The sequence below is a fragment of the Natrix helvetica genome (assembly GCF_964273705.1).
Source record: "Natrix helvetica genome assembly, chromosome: 5".
Classification (NCBI taxonomy): Eukaryota; Metazoa; Chordata; class Lepidosauria; order Squamata; family Natricidae; genus Natrix; species Natrix helvetica.
The window spans coordinates 8,286,124-8,306,681 of record NC_138551.1 but is presented as its reverse complement, the minus strand read 5'-3'; the positions used below and the strand labels follow the sequence as shown (position 1 = coordinate 8,306,681).

The 20,558-nt window shown below is 45.2% G+C and overlaps 3 protein-coding genes across 4 annotated transcripts in view; 1 reads left to right on the top strand and 2 right to left on the bottom strand.

Moving 5' to 3' along the window:
* The window catches only part of LOC309392425 (major facilitator superfamily domain-containing protein 8-like), a 38,491-nt gene extending 31,793 nt beyond the window's left edge, over positions 1-6,698 (bottom strand). The window contains exon 1 of the mRNA XM_081953631.1: positions 6,475-6,698. Within this exon, the coding sequence (XP_081809757.1) occupies positions 6,475-6,550 (76 nt within the window). The 5' untranslated portion in view covers positions 6,551-6,698. The remainder of the gene's footprint in view (positions 1-6,474) is intronic.
* A 99-nt stretch (positions 6,699-6,797) lies between these two features.
* Positions 6,798-14,826, top strand: POLR2H (RNA polymerase II, I and III subunit H). 2 transcript variants are annotated; one of them, XM_081953644.1, is made up of 5 exons: positions 6,798-6,838; positions 10,520-10,603; positions 11,692-11,785; positions 12,722-12,805; positions 14,210-14,826. In XM_081953644.1, the coding sequence occupies exons 2-5, from the start codon at positions 10,555-10,557 to the stop codon at positions 14,325-14,327; spliced, it is 345 nt and encodes a 114-aa protein (XP_081809770.1). In that variant the 5' UTR covers positions 6,798-6,838; positions 10,520-10,554; the 3' UTR covers positions 14,328-14,826. The 2 variants fall into 2 exon arrangements, with proteins under 2 accessions (XP_081809770.1, XP_081809769.1); XM_081953643.1 differs by lacking the exon at positions 6,798-6,838 and adding an exon at positions 8,941-9,191.
* Positions 14,827-18,205: 3,379 nt separating this feature from the next.
* The window catches only part of THPO (thrombopoietin), a gene marked incomplete at its 5' end in the record, with an annotated part of 53,192 nt that continues 50,839 nt past the window's right edge, over positions 18,206-20,558 (bottom strand). The window contains one exon of the mRNA XM_081956302.1: positions 18,206-19,551. Coding sequence (XP_081812428.1) covers positions 19,369-19,551 — 183 coding nt within the window. The 3' untranslated portion in view covers positions 18,206-19,368. The remainder of the gene's footprint in view (positions 19,552-20,558) is intronic.

Below are 20,558 nucleotides of genomic sequence, written 5' to 3'. Positions count from 1 at the left end.
TAGACCACAAACCAGAAGTGGGATTCAGCAGGTTCCCACCAGTTCTGGAGAATCGGTAGCGGATATTTTGAGTAGTTTGGAGAACCGGTAAACACTATCTGACTGGCCCCGCTCCCATCTATTCTCTGCCTCCCAAGTCCCAGGTGATCCGAAGGGAATGGAGATTTTGCAGTATCCTTCCCCTGGAGTGGGGAGGGAAGGGATATTTTGCAGTATCCTTCCCCCGGAGTAGGGAGGGAATGGAGCTTTTGCAGTATCCTTTCCCTGGAGTGGGGAGGGAAGGGATATTTTGCAGTATCCTTCCTCTGGAGTGGGGAGGGAATGGGGATTTTGCAGTATCCTTCCCCTGGAGTGAGGAGGGAATGGAGATTTTGCAGTGTCCTTCCCCTGGAGTAGGGAGGGAATGGAGCTTTTGCAGTATCCTTTCCCTGGAGTGGGGAGGGAAGGGATATTTTGCAGTATCCTTCCTCTGGAGTGGGGAGGGAATGGGGATTTTGCAGTATCCTTCCCCTGGAGTGAGGAGGGAATGGAGATTTTGCAGTATCCTTCCCTGGGAGTGAGGAGGGAATGGAGATTTTGCAGTATCCTTTCCCCGGAGTGGGGAGGGAAGGGATATTTTGCAGTATCCTTCCCCCGGAGTGGGGAGGGAATGGAGATTTTGCAGTATCCTTCCCCTGGAGTGGGGAGGGAATTAAGATTTTGCAGTATCCTTCCCCTGGAGTGGGGAGGGAATGGAGATTTTGCAGTATCCTTCCCCTGGAGTGGGGAGGGAATTAAGATTTTGCAGTATCCTTCCCCTGGAGTGGGGAGGGAATGGGGATTTTGCAGTATCCTTCTTCTGGAGTGGGGAGGGAATGGAGATTTTGCAGTATCCTTCCCCTGGAGTGAGGAGGGAATGGAGATTTTGCAGTATCCTTCCCCTGGAGTGGGGAAGGAATGGTGATTTTGCAATATCTTCCTCTTGCCATGGCCATGCGTGCACCAGAAACCCAATAACCCATGGTCTTCAAGTTTCTGGCACGCATGTGTGCGTGTGTATGTGCATGTTCTGGTTTGGGCACTTGGTGTTAAAAAGCTTTGCCATCACTGGACTAGGCACTAGAGGTGACACAATGTTCCTATATCTCAGGAGCTGCCACAAAGAAGAGGGAGTCAAACTATTCTCCAAAGCACCAGAAGGCAAGATAAGAACAATGGATGGAAACTAATCAAGGAGCGAAGCAACCAAGAACTAAGGAGAAATGTCCAGACATCCCAGAAGTTGTGGGGGGTCCATCCGTGGAGGCTTTTAAGAGACTGGACAGCCGCTTGTCTAGAATGGTCTAGGGCAGTGTTTCTCAACCTTGTCAACTTGAAGGTGTCTGGACTTCAACTCCCAGAATTCCCCAGCCAGCTGGCTGGGGAATTCTGGGAGTTGAAGTCCAGACATCTTCAAGTTGACAAGGTTGAGAAATACTGGCCTAGGGCTTCCTGCTTGGACAATAGATTGCAATAGACGACCTCCAAGGTCCCTTCCACTTCTGTTATTCTGTCTGATATTCTGTTTTAGCAACCACCCAGATTATCTCCCTGACAACATGGCCTTAACCTAGTCCTTTGGAGCTCCCAAGGGTGCGCTCATTGCAATTCATCAATTAACCCTCCTGTCGGTTATCATCTTCTTTTCTTTCCTTCTGTTTCATACCTTACACTGAATCAGAACTAAAAAAAAAAAAATCCAACAACTGAGCCCACTGGGCAAATCCAACCCGACGTGGCAAGAATCGGAAAGCGGCTTAGCCAAGAAGTGAAGGTAGGCTCGGTCAACCAGTTCCAGTAGTCCCCGTGGAGATGCGTGAGGCATGATGGGGACTGCAATCCAAGACAGAAGGCCTCAAATTAATAAAGGCTGAGATACGCCCAATCTATTCGTGCTTCCTCATGATGGCTAAATTTAATAAAACACTTTATTAAAGTGTTTATGGATTTAGTAGTTGCAATTATCTTGGTTTCCTGCAGCCATTGTTTGAATCTCTTTTCCTAAGATTATTTTTCTACTGCACCCCAGTGATGTCTATGGAGATTCTCAGTCCTCCAGGTCAAGGTTGTCCCAAAGGTGCTTTTTTTTTTTCAAGAGGCGACTGGACTTTCTTTGAAGATGTTTCGCTTCTCCTCCAAGAAGCTTCTTCAGCTCTGACTGGATGATGGGGAAATGGAAGGATTTCAGTTAATGAAAAAGCACTTTTGGGATCCCAGTGATGTTTGCCTTCAGCTTGTCCACAGCCCAGGTATGGGACGGAGTTAAGTTCAAAGTTCCCAGCATTAAGGCAGCATTTTCTCTCCTATTCCAACCCTACCCAACTAAGCCTCACCTCCAAATGGATAAAATCAGTTAAGGTTTTAATATCTACAAGGGAAGCCAGATGTCTTTTCACACTTTGGAACAGAGGTAGCAAAAGCAGGATAAATCATCAAGAAAGATAGCATCATTCACCCTGCTATAATTTTACGGTGGAGCGAGAACTTTCATTTTGTGGCTGTGATGTGAGCAGATTTGGGCACCTCTCCCCAAAGGCTGGTCAGGCAAAGGCACCCTATACCCGTGATGGCGAAATTTTGGCACACGTGCCACAGGTAGAACATGGAGCCCTCTCTGCGGGCACGCAAGCCATCACCCAGCTCAGCTCTACTGCGCATGGCAATGTGCACACGCCTCCCACCATTTTCAGGTCTCTGCCGCACATGCAGGAGATACGTGTGCATGTGGGAGATCCACACGCATGCGTAACTTACTCTCTGGAAAAAAACAATGTGGGGGTAAGACACCCCTAACACTCCTCAGGGGAGGTGTTCTGTTAAGATACAGCCTACTGTGCCTTAAAACGGCTTCTACCGTACTGCTGTAAAATGGCTTCCACTATGCAGCGCAGTGAAATTGCCACGGTAACGGCTTCACCATACTCCACAAGGGGGCTCCCTCTGTTAAGGGGGAAACTCCAACATTAGAAATTACGTTTGGTCCAGACATTTTCCCACCTGTAAATAAATACCCGAGCAACACCAGATTATTAGCTAGTAAATAAATAAAATAAAATCTTCGGATAGGGGGCAAGCTCACAAACAAAAATGCTTCCACATTTCAGAAAGCTGGAAAGGAAGCCGTAATACCGATTCTGACGCTTGCAAGCCAATAAGAACTGTCAATCTTTCCACCTGTTAACCGCAAAACACACCTTAAAGAGGACAGGTAGAAACTTGTTGTGTTTGCAGTCTAAAAAAAACATGCCACTGTTGTTTTACAGGCTCCTGATTTTGCTGTTGTGGGTGAAGTTCAAGGAAAGGCTTAGAAAAAGTTCACCCAGTCCTTTGCTTGAAAGACTTATAATTACCCAACTAGATAACATCATCAGAAGACCCAGGACACTGTGTGTGAGAACATGAAAACCCAGCATCATAATTAATTCCTACGGGAGAATGAGCCAATTAGTACCGTGATGGCAAACCTTTTTGTCCTCGCATGCCGAAATCACACGCGTGCCCACACCCTCAATGCAATATGTACCCCCCCCATGCATGCGCATACTGCCCCCCCATATGCGTGACACCCCCGCACTCCCACTCCGCACATGGGCGCTGTACCCCTGAAGCCTCCTGAGACCAAAAACAGGCCACGGGGGGGCAGACCCCCCACGCCCCCCCATGCATGCTCAACTCTCCACCCCCATACGCATGCATGCGTGATTCCCCCCCCCATGTATGCATGTCCCGTATGCGCAACCAAGACCCGAAAATCATCTGGCCGGCAGGAGGGGCATACGCATGCGTGGTGGAGCTGAGCTGGGCGATGCCCGCAGAGAAGTGCCAAAGTTTCACCATCATGGGTCTAGTACATTAGGCTAGAAAGAAGGAACATTTGTCTGAAACAGTATAAGATTTCCTGCCTAGGCAGGGGGTTGGACTAGAAGACCTTCAAGGTCCCTTCCAACTCTACTATTGTATTGTATTGAGTTCTAGTCCGGCCTGAGGCATGAAAGCCGGCTAGGTGACTTTGGGCCAGTCCTTCTCTCTCTCAGCCCAACTTACCTCACAGGTTTGTTGTGGAGAAAATAGGAGGAGGATGGAGCATCAGGTATGTTCGCTCCCTTAGTTATTTATAGACAAATTAAAGGCGGGATCAAAATAAATGTATAAAATGTTCAGAGCTCGGTGTGGAAAAGCAATAGAAAAACTTTGTTCGTTCCCTTACAGATCCAGATCTTTTTGGCAATCTAGAACGGGGATTAAACGTTGCACAAATTTACGATTTTGAGAATGCTGATCCTGCAAGCCAGAGTACACGGAGAGCTTCCGCAATCCCTTGTGGATCTAATCACACTTAGTAAAGTAAAAGTACAGGTAATCCTCCACTAACAACAGTTCATTTAATGACCATTCAAAGCTGCCACAGCACTGAACAAAACAACTTATGGCGTTTTTCACACTTATGAAATCATCCCCACGGCCACGCCATCGAAACTGTGATGCTTGGATTCATATTTATGACGGTCGCAGCGTCCCAAGGTCACGTGATGCCCTTTTTGCAGCCTTCTGACAAGCGAAGTCAATGGGGAAGAGAGATTCACTTAACAACCAGGTTACAAACTTAACAATTGCAGGGTTTCCCTTTGCGATGATGGCAGGAAAGATCACAAAATGTGGGCCAGAATTCATTTAACAAATGTCTCGCTCAGCAACCTAAAATTTGAGCTAGATTGTGTGGGCTGCAAGTCAAGGAGTGACCTCTATTCAAATTCAAATTCTCAACCTTGGCAACTCTTAAGACAGGGGTGTCCAAACTTGAGAACTTTAAGACTTGTGGACTTTAACTCCCAGAATTCCCCAGCCAGCAGAGCTGGCTGGGGAATTCTGGGAGTTGAAGTCCACAAGTCTTAAAGTTCTCAAGTTTGGACACCCCTGTCTTAAGATGTGTGGATTTCAACTCCCAGAACTGAAGTTGAAATCCACACATCTTTTTCCCTCCCCCCCCAAAAAATAAAATAAAACGTTTATTCTTGAAGCATAACAAACAAGCACCCATCATCCATGATCACACAGTAAAAACCAAACTATGTAAAGTATGTCACTAAACTGAATGGAAGGAGAGTAACTAGGAAGAAGGGAAAATAAGATCCATGTAAGATTAATTCAGTTCAAATGTTAATATTCGATTTAAAGTTGAAGTCCACACGTCTTAAATTGGCCAAGATTGAGCAGCAATTATCCAACTGTTTGGTGAAGCTTCCTTCCAGCACCCCTTCTAAAATCTGGGGATATTCAGTGGCAAAGACCCCCCCCCCAAAAAAAGGGGTAAAGAGCCTTAACCCTGACCCTGATTCCTATTTTATATTTCAGTTCCACCCCACTTTGGTTTGCCCGGAGCAATGCACAGGGGCCTGGGCACAAAGACCAGAAAAAAAATAAACAATGGATGGAAACTAATCAAGGAGTGAAGCAACCTGGAATTAAGGAGAAACTTTCTAACAGTGAGGACAGTTGATCAGCTTGCCTGGTTAACTAGCCTCCCTGTTGCCAACCCAGAGCGGAGGGCATCTTTTAAAATTCAGAATAGAGCTGGAAGGGACCTTAGAGGTCATCTAGTCTGACCCCCTGCTCAAGCAGGAGAACCCGGTACCGTTTCAGACAAGTGGCTGTGTCTGGTCTTTTCTTAAAACTAATCAGAGAGAGAAGCAACTTGGAATTAAGGAGGAACTTCTTAAAAGTGGGAACAATTAACCAGGGGAACAGAAGTTGCCACCAGAAGTTGTGGGAACTACATCACTGAAGGCTTTTAATCAATCAATCAAACAAACAAACAATCGGAACAAAGCTGGAAGGGACCTTGGAGGTCTTCTAGTCCAGCCCCCTGCTCAAGCAGACAAGTGACTGTCCAGTCTCTTTAAAAAAAAACAACCCAGTTTTTAAAAAAATCCCAGCACTCACAACTTCTGGAGGCAACTACTGTTCCACTGGTTAATTGTTCTCACTTTTGATAAGTTTCTCCTTCATTCCAGGTTGCTTCTCTCCTTGATTAGTTTAAAAAAAGACCAGAGAAGACAGCCACTTGTCTGAAACCCTACGGGGGTTAACAGATTAACCAATTTCGTTGTATGTATTTATTCTGTACAGTGACGATAAAGACTATACTACTATTAACCGAGTTGGAAGGGACCTTAGAGGTCATCTATCCAACCCCCACTCAAGCCAACGAGACCCTACACCATTTCTGACAACTGGCAGTCCAATCTGCTTGAGCAGGGGGTCAGACTAGACGACCTCTAGGGCCCCTCCCAGCTCTATTCCGAATTTTAAAAGATGCACACACACACACCACAGGTCGCCGGGCTAAAAGATGCACCCATGTGTCCCCCAACCCCACGGTAACCCTCGCCCCCTCCCCAACCACCCACCCACCCTTCTCCCCGGTAAAACCGCTTACCGACCCCGGGACAAACCTACCATACTCGATCCCTCCGGATAGGAAAAGCAGCCCGATGGTGAAGCTGGTCCGTTTTTTCTTCCGTTGGGAATCCATCCATGCGCCCGGCGCTCTCCAGGTAACAGATGTGCAGCGAAGGGTCCCGGGGAGGAGCTGCAGCCGGTCCGCCCTCCGCTGGGCGCTTATAGGTAGGCCGAGCCAGGCATCTCCCGCACCTCCTCCTCCGGCTAGTTACGCGGCGAACCTGGCTTCCCGACTCGGATTGGGAGCGGGCGGACCTCCCCGGAGACCTGGCTGGGCTACGGTCCTGGCTTTAGCCCTCCCACCCCCGCAAGAGCCCTTTGGGCCCGCCCGCAGGCCCCGGGAAGTGAGGGCGAGTGGAAGGTACTAAGTTGGAGATGGGGGGGAAGATGACCTTCACCAGGGTTGGCGGCTTCCGTTTCTGTTGCTTCCCGAAAAGCAAAGAGGGCAAACAACCGAAAGGACGCAGAAGCGCTTGGATTCGGAATCGGTTAATTCCAAAATCTATTCTACAGAGAGAGAGAGAGAAAAAATTTATATACACAGATTATATATTATGTGTGTGTGTGTGTGTGTGTGTGTGTGTGTGTGTATTTGTGTTACAACCCCTGGTATACCCAAATATAACACAAATACATACCTATTTCCCTGGCTCAACTGATAAGGAGGAGAGCCTGTGGCTTAGTGGCTAAGACTCCTGCCTAATATGTAATACAGCCCAGGTTCAAATCCCAGTAAGGGTATGGCTAGCTGATGAGAGCTAAATAGCTTGAAATAGATCTATAATAGTCTCCCTTTATTTATTTATCAGCACAAATACAACACAAATATATATATACACGCATACATGTACAGATAGATTAGAGAGAGAGAGATTTATTCAATTAATTTGTCACTCATGTACAAGATAATAGGAATAAGAATAAACATGAATAAGAACACAGGAAATGGAGATGAATAAATGGGGACAGTAGGACAGGGAAGTTAGGCACGCTGGTGCGCTTATGCACATCCCCTTTGTGGACCTCTTAGGAATGGGGTGAGGTCAACAGTAGACAGCCTTAGGTTAAAGTTATGGGGGTTTGAGGATGTAGCAACGGAGTCAGGAAGAGCATTCCAGGAGTTGACCACTCTGTGGCTGAGGTCATATTTTCTGCAATCAAGTTTGGAGTGGTTTACCTTGACTTTGTATCTATTGAGAGTTTGTGTATTGTTGTGTATTGTGTTGTGTATTGTTGTGTATTGTTGTGGTTGAAGATGAAGTAGTCACTGACAGGTAGGACGTTGTAGCAGATAATTTTATGTACTACGAGAGAGAGAGAGAGAGAGAGAGAGAGAGAGAGAGAGAGAGAGAGAGAGAGAGAGAGAGAGAGAGAGAGAGAGACACAGACACACACATATTCATTTAAGACCTGTGACAAGAAAGGTCACAAAATGGGGCAAAACTCACTTAACCAATGTCTCAGGCCCCAGGAGCATAACAACATAAATTTGGGACTCAATTGTGGTCATAAGTCAAGGACTACCTGTAGAATACGTTTGGGTACATTTGTATATGTTTATGTAATGTGTATAATAAATGAAATTTGTTTATAAAATTGTGTGGTGTATATAAAAATACATATAAACATATACATGCATATACATACATATACCGTATATATAAAATCTCTGCCCAACTCACTTTACAGAATTGTTGTGGGGGAAATAGAAGGCATGTTCACTGCCTTGACTTATTTATAAAAATATTATACTAAAATATTTATCAAACTTAGAAGACTGAAGGCTAAAACATATGAAGAACAGTTTCTAGAAATGGGTATGTCTAGTTTAACGAAAAGAAGGACAAGGGGAGACATGATAGCAGCGTTCCAATATCTCAGGGGTTGCCACAAAGAAGAGGGAGTCAAGCTATTCTCCAAAGCACTTGAGAGCAGGACAAGAAGCAATGGGTGGAAACTAATGAAGGAGAGAAGCAACTTAGAACTAAGGAGAAATTTCCTGACAGCAAAATTAAGTTGCCTCCAGAAGTTGTGAATGCCCCAGCATTAGACATTTTTAAGAAGATGTTGGACAACCATTTATCTGAAGTGGTGTAGGGGTTCCTGCCTAAGCAGGGGGTTGGACTAGAAGACCTCCAAGGTCCCTTCCAACTCTGTTATTCTAGTCTTGTTGTGGTCGTAAGTCGAGGACTACTTTACAGCGATAATAGGCTTTTTCAACAGCAATACAAATAGTCGAGATTTTCATTGGAGCCTTAAAAAGAGGGCGGGCTCCGAGCGTCACGGCAACGCCTGCGCGTGCGCAGCACGAAGACGTCTCATGCCTCATTCTGGAGGCGTTCCTCCCTCTTTTTTTGGGGGGGGGGGGGTTACGTTTCCGCCCCTCCTTTCTCCCGGGAACAATATGGCTGAGCCCGCTCGCCTTCAAGCCTCTGACGTCATCGTCGGGCGCCTGCGCCGGAAGCAGATGAGCGCGACATCCCGTCATTTCATGCAAGGGTCTGGATGCGTGGATGCTTCACGTGCGTTCCGCGTGGAGAGTTGTGTAGCTGCTCTGGCTCCTAGCAGAGGCCTGGTGTGGCCCTCGGCTCTCCCCTCCCTTGCTTAAATCTTGCGTCCATCCCCGCTCTCGCTCCTCGCCATGGCGGGCATCCTCTTCGAAGACATCTTTGATGTGAAGGACATCGACCCCGAGGGCAAGAAATTCGACCGGGGTGGGACTCAGTTACGGTTTCCCCCTCCCTTCCCCCCAATTATCCCTCCGTTGTGCTTCCTAGGAGGCCTAGGGGGTTCTGCCTCTCCCCGCTTCATCCCCACAACAGCCCTGTGAGGTAGGACAGGCTTCGCGGCGCTGAGCAGCCCCAGGTCCCCCCGAAGTAAAGAGTTGCCTCTCTTGGTGTTAAGATTGGAGTCGAGCTGCTATTCCAGCTTTGAGGCCTACGGTTCTTTAAATTGGGAAGCGTTTATTGATTGTTGCAAAACCACTTGGACGTGACCGTGGAGGAAGAGAGGAGGGCGAGGAAAGGAGGAGGAAAAGGGAAGAAAAGGAAGGAGAAGAGGGGGAAGAGAAAGGGAGGGGGAGGAGAAGGAGAAGAGGAGAAAAGAGAAGGAGGAGAAGACACAACAGTTTGGAAAAACATGACTTGGGGCAAACTCTTTCTGGAAAACAGCAGATTGGGGGAAAAACTGGCTTCATTTGGCTAATGCATCATAGGGGGAGTAGAATATTTTATGTAGCTTCATGTAGTCTCCCTCACAGGGTTGTTGTAAGTAGAGAAAAGAATGATCGTTGATGATATAACTTTTAACAAGGTGGAATATAAATCAGGTGATTTGTGAAGATTAGACTGTTCCATCAAGCCGTAAGATAAGGCTGCTATGATTACCCAAATGGATGAGTAATTTTAGTTGTGCTTTTGGAATGTTTGGTTCCCAATGTATATAGTTTTTTATCAAATATAAACTTGTTTTTACTCTGAGTAGCATGGATTTATTTTAACCCAATCACAGATTTGGGGTATTGCATGTTGGCTGCTTGATAGAGGAGCCAAGGAGCTGGATAAATAAAATGAGTTAACATTTCAATCCATCTAGTCGTGCTGGGTTCCTTGAGAGAAGTATTGGAATAATTAATACCAACTTTACTATGGACTGTAAGGATTCCTGGCCTCCTGCGTGCTGTTTGTGGTAGAAAAGTACCACTGATTATCCCCATTCTAAGAATAGGATACTAGTGCTTGTCCCTCAGTAAGGTTGTGCTTTACTGCAGCCTTCAAATCTTGCTGTGCAAAAGTACCCCTTCAGCTTGTAGTATGTTACCCAAATAAATGGAAATCCAAGAATTTTACTGTATTCAATTCAATGTTGAAGAATTTTCAACACGCTGTAGGAAACTTGGATGAACATGGAGATTTTTCCCTAAGCCTCACATACTTTTGGAGTGACATATAGAAATAGGAATAGAATAGAATAGAATTTGAGCAGTAAACATCTTTCTTGAAGATTTTATCTTTCAACAACTAACATCCTGGCATGTTTTTAGTTTCCCGGCTGCACTGTGAGAGCGAGTCCTTCAAAATGGATCTGATCCTCGATGTGAATGTACAGATCTACCCAGTTGATCTTGGTGAGCACATACCTAGCAATGTTTCTTGAGTTCCTGTATCTTTATAAATATATATTTGGATGGTGGGGGTTTTTTTCCTGCAACATAAAATATTCACTAATATATGTAGCTCAGGATTGAACTGTGAAGTCTTTGGTGCTCTCTGAGCTTGATTGCTTGTAGACGTTTCATTACCCAACTAGGTAACATCATCAGGGCTATTCGGGGTGAAGCTTATTCTTTGTTTATATACAGTAGCCTGTTGGTGAGGTGTGGTTTTCTCCTTGGTAGTTCCTTAATTAGGGTAGCATATATTTTTTTGCTTGATTGCTTGGTGTTAATCCCCGCGTATTTGGGAGTTGGCTGCTGAAGAGGATGTGCTTGTTTTTTTCCTTTTTAAATGGAATGTAAAAGCTAAATGATTTATTTTGAGGGCAAACAGCCAACCAAACAACCAAGCTTATTAAGCATCAAGACGCCTCATAATTTTTTTTGCTTATTACTAGAACAATAGCAGCATCTAGAACAAGGCCGTCAAACTCCCAGCCCGCAGGCCAGATGCGTTATGCACTGGCCACACTAAATTAGCAAAGAGGAAAAAAGTCCCTACATGTCACGTAACGACGCCATCACGACATGAGTTTGACACCCCTGATCTGGGTTATTCTAAGTTTGCATTACACATTGAATCATGAAGTAAACCTGCACAGAATCCCTAGCAAGGGAGATTGGTGGCATAAAAAATTAATAATCATAATAACTAATCATAGAGACTTAACTCAATATAAAGCATGCCCAGTCATACTTAGAAAACCCTGATCAAATCTAGCATGTCCATAACTTAGTTAATATGTGTTGTTCAAAGTAATACATTCCAGGGTTTGTCTTCCAGTATGTTACCTCCAGAAAGCTCTATTCTAGTCATTCATGCACAATTTCTTTTCAAGTCCTACACTCGAATCTTCCATAAAAGTTTTTGGGGACCTTGACATACCAGATTTGCACATTCTTCCTCTGAGGATTAGGTCTGGGGGGTCTGAGTCACAGGTTTTTTTTTTCTTTTGCGAGTTGTTTTTCACTTCTCATGTTTATCGTTTCTTGCATCGCAGGAGACAAATTCCGCCTTGTGATAGCCAGCACCTTGTACGAAGATGGAACATTGGATGATGGCGAATATAATCCTACAGATGATAGGCCCTCCAGGTGACAAAAAGCCTAGGATGGAGGCCAGTGTAAAGAAAAGGCAGCGGTTGCCACAGATCTGATTTTTGGGGGTCTCCTCATCTAAGCTTTGAGTTTTTAAATCTGGTGGGGTAATAATAAGGGACTCATCTCCAGCTGGCTGGAGAATTCTGGGAGTTGAAGTCCACAAGTCTTAAGGTTGCCAAGTTTGGAGACCCCTGATCTAGAGGAACAAATACTGCCCTCTGGATTTTAGGGTGTCAGACTAGTCTACAAATGTCTCCCTTCCCCTCCTCCATCTCAAAATGTCATGCCAATCCTGTGAGGTAGGTTAGGCTGAGAAAAGGTGCTTGAGTTCTGTTACTCAATCACAATGAACCACAATGAAATACAGGTAGTCCTCGACTTACAACAGCTCATTTAGTGACCGTTCAAAGATACAGTGTCACTGAAAAAAGTGACTTACGACTGTTTTTCACACCGAAAAGTGACTTACGACCGTTTCCCCGCCATCACATGATCAAAATTCAGGTGGTTGGCAACTGGTTCATATTGATGACAGTTGCAGTGTCCCTTTTGTGACCTTCCGACAAGCAATGGAGAATCCAAATTCACATTCAATGCAGCAATTCACTTAACACCTGCGGCAAGAAAGGTGGTAAAATGGGGCAAAACTCACTTAAATGTTTCACTTAGCAACATAAGTGTCGCCCTCAATTGTGGTTGTAACTCGAGGACTCCCTGTAATCCAGTCTTCAATGTGCAGAGCCATAGAGTGATAATTTTAAGAATTCAAGACAAAGACATTTTTGCTCTTGCACAAAGAATATTTTGATGTCTGTATGTCACAGATGGAAGGCTTGAGTTTTGGATTGATGCTGAATGTGGTCCTTCATATTTTGTGTTTGATGTTTTAATGTATGTTCCCTTCTTTTGGCCGGCTCTTCTTATCCACAGGGCGGATCAGTTTGAATACGTGATGTATGGGAAGGTGTACAGGATTGAAGGCGATGAGACATCAACGGAAGCAGCCACACGCCTGTAAGTCTCTTTATGAAATAAGGTTGAAAAGCTATCATGTTTTGACATCATACAAAGCCATAACTTGATTGGTTGGATTCAGGCTGAGGATATTGTTTGAGGGTCTACAACGGAGGGGGTATTTAGCAAGTTCTGACCAGTTCTGGAGAACCGGTAGCGGAAATTCTGAATAGTTCAAAGAAGTGGTAAATACCACCTCTGGCTGGCCACGCCCGCATCTATTCTCTGCCTCCCGAGTCCCAGCTGATTGGGAGGGAATGGAGATTTTGCAGTAACCTTCCCCTGCCAATACAATACAATACAATACAATAGCAGGGTTGCAAGGGACCTTGGAGGTCTTCTAGTCCAACCCCCCTGCCCCCACACCCACCAAGCCATGCCACGCTCACAGAACCGGTAGTAAAAAAAAATTGAATCCCACTACTGGTCTATGACACCTCACCACAAACAACTCGCTACAGTCAATTCACCACAGCCAACCTGTTTGGGACAACTCGCCATAGTTACCTCGCTGAAGGACGACTCGCCGTGGGGCAGGAGTTATCCTGATATTGTAGAAATAGTTGAACAGAATCATTAAAGAAGGGATCCAAAAGGAGGGACAAAATATGTGAATGACAAAAATTGAAATAATGTTTAAATTATTTTAAATAATTAAGTTGAATTGCCCCGCAGCAAGTTGGCCGCTGCAAATTGATCATAGGTGAGTTGGCTATGGCCAGTTGTCTCATTCCGTTCTCAAGGTGTGCTACACTTTCTGAGCTTAAGAGGCACAGTGGTTAGAATACAGTTTTGCAGGCGAATTCTGCCGGCTGCTAGCAGTTCAATTCTCACCGGCTCATGGTTGACTCAGCCTTCCATCCTTCCGAGGTGGGTAAAATGAGGACCCAGATTGTTGGGGGCAAATATGCTGACTGTAAATCGCTTAGAGGGGACTATAAAAGCACTATGAAGCGGTATATAAGTCTAAGTGCTATTGCTGATGCTATGTCATTTTGGCAAAACCAGCGGAAAATCATGCAATGCTGCAAACAGCTGTATGAGCAGTCCATGTGCTGAGCATCTAAAGTACAGGTAGTCCTTGACTTACAACAGTTCATTTTGACGATAGGGTCGGGTAGAGTAGAATTAGAGTAGTGTAAAGTAGAGTAAGGTAAGGTAGGATAGGGTAAGGTATGGTAGAATTAGAGTAGAGTAGAATAGAATAGAATAACAGAGTTGGAAGGGACCTTGGAGGTCTTCTAGTCCAACCCCCTGCCTAGGCAGGAAACCCTACACCACTTCAGACAAATGGTTGTCCAACATCTTAAAAACTTCCAGTGTTGGAGCATTCACAACTTCTGAAGACAACATTGTTCCAATCTATTCCATCTCTATCTTATCCTTCTTTCTCTCCTCCTCCAGCTCTGCCTACGTCTCCTATGGTGGCCTCCTCATGAGACTCCAGGGAGATGCCAACAACTTGCACGGCTTTGAAGTGGATTCGAGGGTCTACCTCCTGATGAAGAAATTAGCCTTCTGAGCAGCTTCTCCCACCAAACTGTTGGAGGCTCGATTAGCAGCTTGGGACATTTCAAAAAAAAAATAACACGGATCTTTCTCAGCTTCCTTTCACGTTTGAGCAAAGCTCGGCAACGAATTAGAAGCCCCCTTCGGATGTTCTCCACCTCTTAGCAGCCACAACAAAGGACAGTTTTTCTCCATGCCATTTTTCCCAGGGCCCTTTGCAGTTAGGAAGCAGCTGCCAGGCTACATGGGCAGCATTCCTTATGAAACTGAAGCGTAGTATTTCCCGGTGCCGGAAACTCTATGCCGTTGACGAGGTGATGTGTTTTACAGTGCATTTTCCTACAAAGGCAACACTGCCATTTCTGGTAAACTGGGCTTGGTATTTTTTTTTTTACTTCTGATGCTTTGGTCAAAAACACAGAGAAAAAAAGAAGTTAGTTCCTGAATCAAACTCCTACAGGTAACAGTTACTCCTTTTTTAAAAAAACCTCAAATAAACTATTTTTGATGGATTTTTATGGTTGTCCGGGCTGTGTACAGGAAGGAACCTCTGGATCTCTTTGATTAACATAGCTAATCAGTACAAAGCTTCCACCACCTCTCCCAATTTTACGTTGATCATATAGAGCAGTGATGGGTAATCTTTTAGTGCTGAAACGGGGGCGTGCGTGTGTGCGCTGGAAACTGGGAGAGCAGCTGCTCGGTGAGCATGCGCACCCCGAGCAAATGATCTTCCGGTTTCCAGCACTTGCATGCACACAGGCCTCCTGGGCTTCCGGTTTCCAGCGCACATCCACGCACAAAGCCAGCTGGCCAAGGCGCATGCGCGTGCTGGAAACCAGATCATCTTTCCGGTGCACCGGGTGGCTGCTCTTCCGGTTTCCCGCGCTCCCGTACACATGAAGACGGCCAGTGCGCCAGAACCTGGGAGAACAATGGGCGACAGCTCGTGTGCCCGGAGAGATGGCTCTGCGTGCCACTTCTGGCACATATGCCATAGGTTTCCCCATCACGGATATAGTGGGACCCAGAAGGCAACTTGGGACCTCTACGCCCATCAGCCACACCTTTTGTGAGACAGCAGAAAGGGATTGTGGGAGCTAGAATGGTATACTGGTTAATCTTTCCGATGTGGAAGGAGGGAGGGTGTCCGGCAGACTTGGGTTCAAGTCTTTGAGCAAAAATTCAAGAGTGAATTGTAAACAGTTAGTTTCAGCTCAATTAATCTCACAGGGTAGTAAAGATACAATGGGAGGGGGAGGGGGGGAGCTTGTCCTGTTCGCTGTTTAGAAATGTCCAAAGAAAAATGAAATAGGAGTTTGTGTGTAATTATCTCAAGACTATGGATTTGAGAAAAAGTCTCTTTAATGGTTGGGGATGGCAGGAATAATGATGCCCTAATTAGATGATAGATAGATGATAGATAGATAGATAGATAGATAGATAGATAGATAGATAGATAGATAGATAGATAGATAGATAGATAGATAGATAGATGATAGATAGATGATAGATAGATAGATAGATAGATAGATAGATAGATAGATAGATGATAGATAGATAGATGATAGATAGATGATGATGATAGATAGATAGATAGATAGATAGATAGATAGATAGATAGATAGATAGATAGATGATAGATAGATAGATGATAGATGATGATAGATAGATAGATAGATGATAGATAGATAGATAGATAGATAGATAGATAGATAGATAGATGATAGATAGATAGATGATAGATAGATAGATGATAGATAGATAGATGATAGATAGATGATAGATAGATAGATAGATAGATAGATGATAGATAGATAGATAGATTGATAGATAGATAGATAGATGATAGATGATAGATAGATAGATAGAAGATGATAGATAGATAGATAGATAGATAGATAGATAGATAGATAGATAGATAGATAGATAGAAGATAGATAGAAGATGATAGATAGAAGATAGATAGATAGATAGATAGATAGATAGATAGATAGATAGATGATAGATAGATAGAAGATAGATGATAGATAGATAGATGATAGATAGATGAAAGATAGATAGATAGATAGATTGATAGATAGATTGATAGATAGATGATGGATATGGATGGATGGACGGACAGACAGACAGACAGAGGGAGATGATGCTGTATTACAGGCAGTGATGGTCCAACAAGTGCATCGCCATATGACCATGTCTGATTTTACAACATTTTTGTGCCGGTCATTAAGTGAATGCCACAGTTGTTAAGTGAACCCATTGTTTGCTATGGGATGGGTTTTTCCAGTAAATACCAGTTTCTGGCAAAAAAGAAAGAAAGTTGTAAATCATAGTCCTATGCCTGTGGGGGTGCTGCGAATGTAAATGCAGGCTAATTGCCAAGTACCCAAAATGCGGTGATGTGACGCCGGAGTCCATCTGGACACCAGAACCTTGAATTCATGTCGTTGATCCCATTATAATGATGATGTAATGATTTCAGTATTTGAGAGGCTGCCACAAAGAAGCGGGGGTCAACTTAATTCTCCAAAGCTCCAGAAGGCAGGACAAGAAATAATGGATGGAAACTAAACAAAGAGAGAAGCAACCTGGAATTAAGGAGAAATTTCCTAACAATGAGGACAATTAACCAGTGGAACAGCTTGCCACCAGAAATGGATGTTTTTAAGAAGAGCCTGGACAGCCAGCTGCCTGAAATGGTACAGGGTCTCCAGCTTGAGCAGGGGGTTGGACTAGAAGACCTCCAAGGTCCCTTCCAGCTCTATTTTGATTGATCCCATTTTGGAGTTCTGTTGGAACTTCAAACAGTCGCTAAGCAACCGGTCATAAATCAAGAACTACCTGTACAGGAAGCTGGTTTATGATCTTTGTACGTAAGGAAGAAAAGGGTTATGCTTGAGAACACAAGCCTATAATTCTCCCAAAGCTTTTTTCCAATATGTATGACTGGCCAAAGCAGCATAAGAGCTCAAGTACCCTGTTTATCCTACCAAGTCTTATTGTGCTGGTTAAATATATATATCCCATCATAGGTTTTTTTTTTAAAAAAAACACTGAATAAGATCATTACTAATGGCAACAATTAGGAGGTTTCATTCCTTCCTTGTAGATTTCCTGATCCATACCTGGCTGGGATGTCAGAATTATAAGAAAGAATCACCTGTAGCTGAATTGTATTTACTTTCCATTCTGACCTACCATATTTTTGGACTATAAGACGCTCTGGACTATAAGCTTTTGGGGAGAAAAACAAAGAAAAATAATTCTGCCTCTGCCTTCCAGCATCCATCCGGCGTTCATCTGGTCCATTTGGCAGCGCCCGTTTGCCACCGCTGTCCGTTCTAGAACAGCTGATTGGCACCGCACTAAACACCCTCTCCCTCCCTCCCCCCCCCCCCCGCAATATTTGCTGTATAAGACACACCGTCATTTACACCCACTTTGGGGGGCGGGAGTGCGTCTTATACTCCGAAAAATATGGTACTTATCGCTCCAAGCACAGCTTTGCAGGAGAAGAAGACAACTGAAGACGTTTTGGACACCTTGCCCCAAATTACCCGGACAAGCCATGATCCCTTCATCCAAAGGTCTCCAAACGTGTAAACATTTTAAGACTGGTGGATGTCAGCTTCCAGAATTCCTCAGGCAACCCCTGCTAGCTGGGAAATTCTGGGAGTTGAAGTCCACCAGTCTTAAAAGTTGCCCATTTTAGAGGACCCTACCTTAATCAGAAAATGTTCAGCTGCTCTTTTCCTCCCCCCCCCCCAACCTCCCCCTGCAACTTCTTGATAGAAAGTGAGGACATCCAGGCAAACATTTTGCTGATTCTCAAATTCGCCGATCCCTCTAAATGGTATTGCCTAGATGTGGTTTTCATAAGGCTTATTAGAATGGAATCCACAGGCAGGAAAGTAGGTCTGGGATTTATCTGGGCGTAGTAATTTGCCAGGAGATGCTCTCGGTCTGCGGTCCCCAACTTTTATGGCCCGGCAGGGTAAGGAGGGAGAACTGGTGCCGGTTATGCGCATGCATGTACTGGCCAGCCTCTTGTGCGGCCCAATAGTGGGGCAGGAGTTGGGGACCCCTACTCTAGGTTTCAATTCTGGTCCTTGGAGAAAACCCCAGTATATACCTACCCACTAAGACAAGGGTCAGCAACCTTAAAACATTCAAAAGAGCCACAAAGGTCCTAACCGGAAGTCCCCCTGTTCAATTCTGAAGCCGACCGGAAGTCCAGTTCCCGCAACGTAGAGTCTCTTCCTAGCATGGCATCCGTTTCCCTTTACCTGTCCTAACCGAAAGCCCTATCAATTGTGGAGCCGACTGGCGACAGGGAGCCACAGCAGAAGAAAGAAGAGCCACATGGGGCTCCAGACCCTTGCACTAAGAAATGCTTAAATCCTAGGTCATGGCTGCAAAAACATAAAAAAAAAAGGGGGGCCCTTGTAGAGCCTCCGTTGCAAAGCCCAGAATATCTCCGTCCTTAATGACTAATTAATAAGCTAACCACCTTCATTACGAAGAAGTTGGTTCACACAAGATACGTTATGGGGAGCAATGAGGTTGCTCCACTGATTCCGACTCAAAGGGGCCCAGAATTGTTTTGAGCAAGATGGTCTGAATGCCCTCATCTTTTCCACTGAGTTTCCATAGAGTTCATTGAAGCTGCTTATTCCATGAGGACATCGACCGGGTTAGAGGAGAAAGATGCCAAAACCTGGGTTCCTTTTTAGGGGGCAGAGGCAGGCTTGCCCAACTCTGTATGCCTCGAGTTTGGTTTGTTTGTTTTTTTGCAGGAAGCTGAAGCAAGTTGGTACTAAATGCAGAGAATTGGGATCTCCAGGGTTAACACAACACACACACACACCCTCTTCTTTTTCTCCCCCACCTTTTAGCACCAGCCTTGCCCCCCAATTCTGAGGGCTTGGTCAGCCCTGTTCTTCCACCCCAGCGTCCAGATAGCTTTTTTTCCTCCAATAGCTGCATTTGTCGATGTCTCTTGCCAACCCACCTGCAGGGTTACTCAATGCTCGCTTGATGTGACCACGGTGCTAAGGAGGAAAAGCAACCCCAGGTGGATGGTCCTCCTCAGCACAGGAGTTTTTCCGGAGGTCATAGAACAGGAAGTTCAACTTTCCTTGCAAAAGCTGCACGTAGGTCCCGAAGACAGTCCTAAGGTTCCTTGTCGAAATCAGTTTGGGGACGTTTTCTGGCTGTGCCGCGATACTTTGTTCCTAGGGCAAGAGAAGAAACCAGTCAGACTGCCTGTGATGACCCTGGAGCGTGGCACAAAGGCTACACAACCAGAGAACCGGTATGAGTCCCTTTATTAATACCAGCTGTGCCCCCAGCATCCCTTTCAACTCTCCGGCCTGGAGAAAAGCTCTCCCACAAACGTGTAACAGCCTTTGGCTGAAAATACTCCAGTCCAAATGTTGTAAGCAGAAAACGTCCAACTGTAAATCCAGCAAGGCAAGATAAGGTAATTAATCGGGCAGGGCAAGCAAGATAAGGAGTTCCAGAAGTGAAGTAGCATGGCAGTAAATCAAACCAGTTGGGAGGATGCCAGGAATTCAGATAAGCAGTTAACGGCAGGTGAACTCAGTATTCTGGACCATTTGCCTCTCCTTTAAACTCCATCCCCAGGTGTGCCTTGTGAAGGGAATAAGGGCCCTATCCTCCCTCGTAAGCCACTCAACCCACATTGCTCTCTTCTCTGTTCTTCCCTGCATGCCCTAGGATGAGGGGAGGCTTGGTCTTTATCTGAACCCCCTCTCGTTCTACTTCTCCCCCGCTCTGCCCAGCCTGACTTTGCCCTTCCCCAATTTCCTCCATAGCCAACGGAGCCACTCTCCTGCTCTCTGTCAGCTGTTCATCTTCCATCTCAGAGTCAGACTCCAACGGGGGCATAACACTGCCTGCCGAGCTACCTTCATGGGGTTAGAAGGTGTTTTTGACAGCTTTGGAGCAAATTCTTGAAGAAAATGAGCTGGGCCCTTGCTCTAGCAGCTTTTCAAGTATTAAGACATGTTGACTTCAACTCCCAGAATTCCTCAGCTAGCAGGCTAGGGTTCACCCCTCTTAAAAGTAGCCAAGTTTAGAAAATGCTACAGGTAGTCCCATTCGTTTAGTGACTGTTTAAAAGTTACAACGGCACTGGAAAGAGTGACTTATATGACGGTTATTTCAGTCCTTATTAACTTAACAGCTGCATTTACTTACGGTGGCAAGAAAGGTGGTA

Excerpts from the sequence above, each read along its gene's own strand:
- POLR2H (XM_081953643.1), top strand. The coding sequence starts at position 9,119 with ATGGCGGGCATCCTCTTCGAAGACATCTTTGATGTGAAGGACATCGAC. Across the intron at positions 9,192-10,519 it reads GGGCAAGAAATTCGACCGGG|TTTCCCGGCTGCACTGTGAG; the intron begins GTGGGACTCAGT and ends GCATGTTTTTAG. Across the intron at positions 12,806-14,209 it reads ACGGAAGCAGCCACACGCCT|CTCTGCCTACGTCTCCTATG; the intron begins GTAAGTCTCTTT and ends CTCCTCCTCCAG.